Source organism: Salmo salar, chromosome ssa21 (genome assembly GCF_905237065.1).
Source record: "Salmo salar chromosome ssa21, Ssal_v3.1, whole genome shotgun sequence".
NCBI lineage: Eukaryota > Metazoa > Chordata > Actinopteri > Salmoniformes > Salmonidae > Salmo > Salmo salar.
Window position 1 is genome coordinate 41,673,954 of NC_059462.1, and position 8,547 is coordinate 41,682,500.

Consider the following 8,547-nt stretch of genomic DNA (forward strand, 5'->3'; position numbering starts at 1 on the left):
CGAGGCAAGTAACATTGAAACATGCATGAGAGCAGTTCAGGACGACTGTGTGATCACGCTCTCCGCAGCTGATGTGAGTAAGACCTTAAACAGGTCAATATTCACAAGGACGCAGGGCCAGATGGATTACCAGGATGTGTACTACGAGCATGCGCTGACCAGCTGGCAAGTGTCTTCACTGACATTTTCAACCTATCCCTGTCGGAGTCTGTAATACCAACATGTTTCAAGCAGACCACCATAGTCTCACTGTGCCCAAGAACACTAAGGTAACCTGCGTAAATGACTATCAATACGTAGCACTCACGTCTGTAGCCATGAAGTGCTTTGAAAGGCTGGTCATGGCTCACATCAACACCATTATCCCAGAAACCCTAGATCCACTCAATTTGCATACTGCCCCAACAGATCCACAGATGATGCAATCTCTATTGCACTGCACATGGTCCTTTCACACATGGACAAAAATAACACTTATGTGAGAATGCTATTCATTGATTACAGCTCAGCGTTCAACACCGTAGTGTCCTCAAAGCTCATCACTAAGCTAAGGACCCTGGAACTAAACACCTCCCTCTGCAACTGGATCCTGGATTCCTGACGGGCCGCCCCCAGGTGGTAAGGATAGGTCACAACACATCCACCACGCTGATCCTCAACACGGGGGCCCCTCAGGGGTGTGTGCTTAGTCCCCTGCTGTACTCCCTGTTCACGCATGACTGCACAGCCAGGCACGACTCAAACTCCACCTTTAAGTTTTCCAATGACAAAACAGTGGTAGACCTGATCACCGACAAGACAGCATATAGGGAGGCGGTCAGAGATCTGACCGTGTGGTGCAAGGACAACAACCTCTCCCTCAATGTGATCAAGACAAAGGAGATGATTGTGGACTTCAGGAAAAGCAGGACTGAGCACGTGCCCCATTCTCATCGACGGGGCTGTAGTGAGGCAGTTTGAGAGCTTCAAGTTCCTTGGTGCCCACATCACCAACAAACTAACATGGTCCAAGCACACCAAGACAGTCATGAAGAGGGCACGACAAAACCAATTCCCCCTCAGGAGACTGAAAAGATTTGGCATTGGTCCTCAGATCCTCAAAAGGTTCTACAGCTGCACCATTGAGAGCATCCTGACAGGTTGCATCACTGCCTGGTATGGCAACTGCACTGCCTCCGACCGCAAGGCACTAGACAGGGTAGTGCATACGGCCCAGTACATCACCGGGGCCAAGCTTCCTGCCATCCAGGACCTCTATACCAGGCGGTGTTAGAGGAAGGCCCTAAGAATTGTCAAAGACTCCAGCCACCCTAGTCATAGACTGTTCTCTCTGCTACTGCACGGCAAGCGGTACCGGAGTGCCAAGTCTAGGTCCAAGAGGCTTCTAAACAGCTTCCACCCCTAGGCTATAAGACTCCTGAACATCTAATCAAATGGCTACCCAGACTATTTGCATTGCCCCCCCACTTCACCCCTTCTACGCCACTGCTGTTCTCTGTTATTATCTATGCATAGTCACTTTAATAACTCTACCTCTGTATATATTACCTTGACTAACCGGTGCCCCCGCACATTGACTCTGTACCGGTACCCCCTGTATATAGCCTCGCTATTGTTATTTGTTGCATTGTTGGTTAAGGGCTTGTTAGTAAGTATTTCACTGTAAGGTTGTTACCTGTTGTTTTTGGCGCATGTCACAAATACAATTTGATTTGATGTGGAGTTTATATTTTTGTTCAGTGTAGTTAGCTACCACCAACCCTCCACAAACCTGTGGCTAACCCTTCTGCTGCTGCACTGACTTTCTGGTTGTTCTGCCCTATCCACCTCATTCCCTGTTGTCTCAACCTGCTCGTTCCAAACATCCAGACTCTCTGACTGAGTGACAGGGGTTTTGCTTAGTGACACAAATGACATCTGCTTTTCAAGACAACTGGGAACTTTAAAAAAAAAAGATTTTTCTGAGTTTTTTCTGAGTTCCCAGTTGTTTTGAACACGGCACAACCAGTGCTGTAGGGGTGGGGGACGTGAGCGGTCCACTGCGTTGTGAAATCTCAACCAATAACACCAGGCACCGCGTCACTCCTGGGGCTCGCAGTGCCTACTGCCTAGCGCAGTATATTGTATTGTTTATTTTTGTCATTCAAATTTGTCAATAATTATTTTTGTTATACTGCATAGTTCAAGTGATGTGGCTTATGGAAACTCATATCAGACTGAAAAAATAAATAATCATTGGTCAGGTGAAGCAACAGCTGGTGTCATTCTGGAAGTGGAGGAGAGAAGCGTTCACAGCAATGTACTCCATCTGGAAGCCTCCTGCGACTACAGAGGCATCGGACAGGAACTTTAGTGTCATCACATTCCCTGTGGGAGAGAGAAACGGGGAAAGGTGACAGGGTTATCAATGAAAACACTTAACTGGAAATCAATAAACAATTGATGATTAAAAAAGGGTTATCAATGCCAGACATTTACTGTAGCTTTTTGATCTATAATAATAGCATTTAATATGGTAATAAAACAGGAATGTGTTTGTGCATACCTGTGCTTATGAGGTCATCTGGTAAATAATCTCCACAGTACCTGGAAATAATACATGTATTTACTTGATAGTAGATCAACATGGTCAGACAGTAGCCTATGTTATGACAGTATGTTGTGGGAAAAGAGTATGTAAGTATCAATACATTTAGTACAATGCAACTTTCTATCATCTTAGATAAGACTAACAACCCAGATAAACCATTATAACGTGAACTCAACAAACTAAAACTAAATGTAAAGGCACATTCAATCAAAACCTAGATCCTCACCTCCCGGCGAAGCCAGAGATGTCGTCATAACTGTCATAGATCTCTAAAAAGTCTGCTAGACATGCCGTGTCCTCCTCCACATCAAATTCCAGGAAGTGCAGGCGTATCCTCTGTCCGTAGCGCACGCGGATGTGCCAGTAGCAGATCTGCTCATCCTGGTACTCCTCTGGGTAACCGGGTGACTGGATGATCCTTTGCTGATCTGTCAGAGTACCTCCACACTCCTTCGCTGTGGACCAGGAGACAGAAGGAGGAGATAGGATGAGGAAATATACTGAAGAGATAAAAGCTAACTTTATATATTAGATGAGATAGATGAATACTTGAGCGGATTAAATAAGACTTTGTAATGGGTAATGTCCATAGATAAAAGTAAAGCAAATATTCTGCACACTAGCTGTTGCTTTAGACTCTAGAGTAATGATATCATATAAGCAAAACATTTCAGTGTATTACATTTGCTGTCATCATAAGTAAATGCATTATGATAAATTAAAATATGGGAATTATGTTTTGCTTGTGTTGTTGTCTCTGATGTGACCACTGAATGAAGTTAGAAATAAAGTTAGGGGCCTCCTGAGTGGCACAGCAGTCTAAGGCACTGCATTGCAGTGCTTGAGGTGTCACTACAGACCCGGTTCCATCCCAGGCTGTGTCATAACTGTGCGTGACCGAGAGTCCCGTAGGACGGCGTATTATTTTGCCCAGTGTCGTCCGGGTTAGCGGAGGGTTTGGCCGGGGGGGCTTTACTTGGCTCATCGCACTCTAGCAACTGCTTGTGGTGGGCTGGGCTCCTACAGGCTGAATTCAGTCGTCAGTTGAACAGTCTTTCCTCCGACACATTGGTGCAGCTGGCTTCCGGGTTAAGGAGCGCGGTTTAAAGGGTCATGTTTCATAGGACGCATGACTCGACCTTCACCTCTCCCAAGCTCGTTAGGGGTTGCAGCAATGAGACAAGATCGTAATTGGATCGCAATTAGATTTCACAAAGTTGGGGAGAAAAAGGGGGGTAAAATATAATAAAACATTTTTTTTTAAAGTTCGAAAAGAGACTCCTTTGTCTTCTGAATGAACACAATTCCTTCCACATGTGCAGTTGGGTGAAAATTAAATCAAAAGCTCCCCTAGATCCCCAGGATTTGTAGAGGGAAAATGTACGTAATTAAGAGTTGTTTTAATGCAATTCAACCGTAATTTATCAAATGTGAACCATACATCCTCAACGTCACAGGCAATTAGGGAGAACATTTGTGCCGGTTTCTCAAATGACACCCTATTCCCTTTGTAGTGTACTACCTTTTGACCAGGGCCACAGGCAGTATCACTCAAGGCAGCTATCTCATCCAATGAGCCAGCCTCTTCCATGTTGAGTACAGTCGTCACGTGGTGCCAACTATCATGTATCATTCTGCACCATGAAAACAGGCCCAATACAGCTGTTTTGTCATGATTAATTAAAGATGTTGTAAAAGTGTTGTAAATACGTCCCTAATAGTTATAATGACTGGATAAATACTGAGTTCTTATCACATAAGGCCCCTAGAGTTAGAGATTAAAGACAGGGTTCTTATCACAGATTTGATTTTGGTATTATCTAGAGTTCAGTGTGTTCCTCTTTGGATTTACACCTCAACGTGTTGCTTTGCTACTTTATTCTATAATGACTTAATGTATTTGATTTCCGTCAGTGGCATAACGCAGTTTCACAGGGCCCCCTGAAAAGTCAGACCATGAGGCCCCCCTGCAAGAGCGGGGAGGCTGTGCCACCATTGGATAGTTTAAAGACTGGATTTTTACATTTTTATATCATATCGAGACAAATAACAGTCATTGGATATTAAGTAACTGTGTTCCTTGCTGGCTTTCCACCTCAAAGTGTTGCTTTGCCGCTCTAATCTATAATGTACTAGATTTACATACAATCTAGAAATGTTCGGGCCATTTGGGTTTCAGTTTGTCCCCAATAGGCTTTATATCTTGAAGTGTTTCTTTGCCTTACCCACAGACATGTATAATTATTTGCCTCGGCCTCACCATTCTATAAGACTGACAAAGCATTAAACAGTCCAGTCCCAGCTAGCACATAACGTTCTGACAACCAAATGTTTCTTAGAGCTTGGTGAGAACGTACAACCTTCCCACAACTTTCTAGGAATGGTGCAGGATAATTGATTGGCTTTGGAAAATTCTCTGCACATTTAAGGAACTTGACAAAAAAACATTATTTTCTTGGTATTTCATTACTTTAACAGAATATTTCCTAAAATTTCAAACATGGTTACCTTTAATTAACATTTTTGGTAATGTTTCAGGAACGTTCTCAAACTGGTTTGACATTGGGAATGTTCTCAAATAGTTCAGAGAATGTTAAGAAACAATGTTCTTCTGTGGGAATTTCAGTACTTCAGCATAACGTTTCCTACAGGATTCCTCATGGTTCTATTTAAAGTCATGTTCTCAAATTGTTCTGAGAATTTTAAGAAAACGTTCTACTTTATTAATGTTCAGAGAAAGTTCTAAGAATTGTGTTTAAAAACATATAAATTCCATTCTCAGCGTCAACAAAACTCTCTCTATCCTCTATCTTGTTAAGTGTGTTCAGGTGTGTTGGCCACGCCCACTAAATGGCAACACCTGATCTTAATGAATGCTTGTTTCCTTTGAAATGGGGTCTGTTTGAATAGACTAAAATGAACAGCTTTGTATCAGTTAAAAACACGTCATGCTAGCTCCATCCTGGTGGCACAGTGAACTAATTCCATAGATAGAGAACAGAAAATGATATGTTCAAATCTCACTAATGCTGGGTCACAATAAAAAATAAATGTGTTTGCATGATTAATGCCTAAGGAAATTAACGTCCATATGTCCTATCTGCAAGTAGTGTTATTAAAACATTAATTAAAAATTTTAAGGGAGTTATTCAAAAACCTCCAAATCAAATCACATTTTTATTTGTCCCATGCTTCGTAAACACCAGGTGTAGACAAAATTAAATGCTTACTTATGGGCCCTTCCCAACAATGCAGAGATTTATTTAATTTTTATAGTAATAATAGAAAAAGATAATAGCGCGAGGAATAAATACACAATGCGTAACGATAACTTGGCAAAATACAGTACACGGGAAACCAATACAGAGTCATGTGCAGGGGCATGAGGTAGATACAGTGCCTTCAGAAAGTATTCATACCCCTTGACTTATTCCACATTTTGTTGTGTTACAGCCTGAATTCAAAATGGATTACATACATTTTTTTATTACCCATCTACACACAATACCCCATAATGACAAAGTGAAAATATTTTTTTTTTACATTTTTGCAAGTGTATTGAAAATAAATCACAGAAATATCTAATTTACTTAAGTATTCACACCCCTGTGTCAAAACATGTTAGAATCACCTTTGGCAGCGTTTACAGCTGTGAATCTTTCTGGGTATGTCTCTAAGGGCTTTGCACACCTGGATTATATCATATTTGCAGTTTTAGGTTATTGTCCTGCTCAAAGGTGGATTTGTCTCCCAGTGTCTGTTGGAAAGCAGACTGATCCAGGTTTTCAAATCAAATAAAATTTTATTGGTCACATACACATATTTAGCAGATATTATTGCGGGTGTACCGAAATGCTTGTATTTCTAGCTCCAACTGTCACGTCCTGACCAGTAAGGGGTCATTTTGTTATGATAGTTTGGTCAGGGCGTGGCAGGGGGTGTTTGTTTTGTGTGATTTGGGTTGATCTATGTTATTCTATTTCTGTTTAAATATCTAGTTTTTCTGTTTCTATGTTGGAATTGTTTGGGGTTGGTCTCTAATTGGAGACAGCTAAATCTCATTGCCTCTGATTAGAGACCATATTTATGTAGGGGTTCTCTCATTGTGTTTTGTGGGGTGGTTTATTTCTGATTAGTAATTATTACCTGACAGAACTGTTTGGCTGTCGGTTTCTGTTTCAGTGTTCAGATCAAATAAATTCATGATGAGCACTAACCACGCTGCGCCTTGGTCTACTCCCTTCGACGGCCATTACACCAACAGTGCAGTAGTATCTAACAATTCACAACAATACACAAATCTAAAAGTTTCCTCTAGGATATTGCCTTTGCTTAGCTCTATTCTATTTATTTTTATCCCCCAAAAAACTACCTAGTCCTTACCAAAGACAAGCATACCCATTACATGATGCAGCAACCACCATGCTTGTAAATATGAAGAGTGGTACTCAGGGATGTGTTGTGTTGGATTTGTCTCAAACATAATGCTTTGTATTCAGGACATAAAGTGAATTTCTTTGCCACATTTGTTACAGTTTTACTTTAGAATGCATGTCTTGAATATTTGTATTCTGTACAGGTTGTCATTTAGGTTAGTATTGTGGAGTAACTACAATGTTGTTGATCCATCCTCAGTTTTCTCCTATTTTTTTACTTTTATTTAACTAGGCAAGTCAGTTAAGAACAAATTCTTATTTACAATGATGGCCTACACAGGCAAAACCTGGACAACGCGGGGCCGATTGTGCTCCCAGTCATGGCCGGTTGTGATACAGCCTGGATTCGAACCAGAATGTCTATAGTGACGCCTCTAGCACTGAGATGCAGTGCCTTAGACGAAACTCACAGCCATTAAACTCATTAACTGTTTTAAAGTCACCATTGGCCTCATTGGCCTCCAGCAACTGAGTTAGGAAGGACGCCTGTATCTTCGTTGTGACTGGGTGTATTGATACACCATCCAAAGTGTAATTAATAATGCTCAAAGGAATATTCAATGTCCGCTTTTTTTTTTACCCATCAATAGGTGCCTTTCTTTGCGAGGCATTGGAAAACCTCCCCGGTCTTTGTGGTTGAATCTGTGTTTGAAATTCACTGCTTGACTGAGGGACCTTGCAGATAGTTGCATGTGTGGGTTACAGAGATGAAGTAGTCATTCAAAAATCATGTTAAACACTATTATTGAACACAGAGTGAGTCCATGCAACTTATTATGTGACTTGTTAAGCAAATTTTTACTCCTGAAAATGTGAATACTTTCTGAAGGCAATGTATGTACCTATAATTTCCATTCTCAGAGCGTTAATTAAACCACCCGGGAACATTTTCAAGGAACCAGAGTAAAATGTTCTCAGAACCTCCCTGCAACCTAAAAATAAACATTCCCAGAACAGGCTAAATGTTCACCCCGGGTGTTTATATGAATAATTTTGCTTTTGCAACCCTTTCCAGATATACTGAGAGGAAAAGGAATGTAATTAACAAGAAAACAATCTTCATCTCCATCTATGAGCCGAGTCAGAAAACATCTTGGTGAAATTAATCAATGTTTAGTTGGCTGTTGGTGTTATTTTGCTTCCTGTCCTAGATCATGACAGCTCAAAGGCGTTTAGGTCTCGCTCCATCTGCAAGTCTTTGGTGAATCATCTGGAGTGTAGAGGTTAACAGCCGTACGCCACCCTATCGCTCATAGGCCAGACTATCGCCAGTATCCCGCCCTACTCATGATGGGGTGAGTCCTTATCCAGAAACCACGACAACCACAACCCCCCTGGACCCTGTCAATGGCCCTTTGGAGGAGTCCTCACCCAGATTCAGGGACCACAACCCCCTGCCCACGTACAGTCAATAGCTCTCCTGGTAGATAAGGCGACATGGCATGGACCAGAAGCAACTTTCCAACTCTGACCGTGTGTGCCCTAGCCTCGTCCATTAGAAACCACACCACACACTTAGCT

General features: G+C 41.8%; 1 protein-coding gene across 1 annotated transcript in view; it reads right to left on the reverse strand.

The window, feature by feature from the left end:
* Nucleotides 1-1,321: 1,321 nt before the first annotated feature.
* Nucleotides 1,322-8,547, reverse strand: part of LOC106582339 (tumor necrosis factor-inducible gene 6 protein) — an 18,150-nt gene continuing 10,924 nt past the window's right edge. Inside the window, exons 4-6 of the mRNA XM_014165327.2 lie at nt 2,817-3,045; nt 2,546-2,586; nt 1,322-2,367 (exon numbers count right to left, since the gene is read on the reverse strand). Coding sequence (XP_014020802.1) covers nt 2,240-2,367; nt 2,546-2,586; nt 2,817-3,045 — 398 coding nt within the window. The 3' untranslated portion in view covers nt 1,322-2,239. The remainder of the gene's footprint in view (nt 2,368-2,545; nt 2,587-2,816; nt 3,046-8,547) is intronic.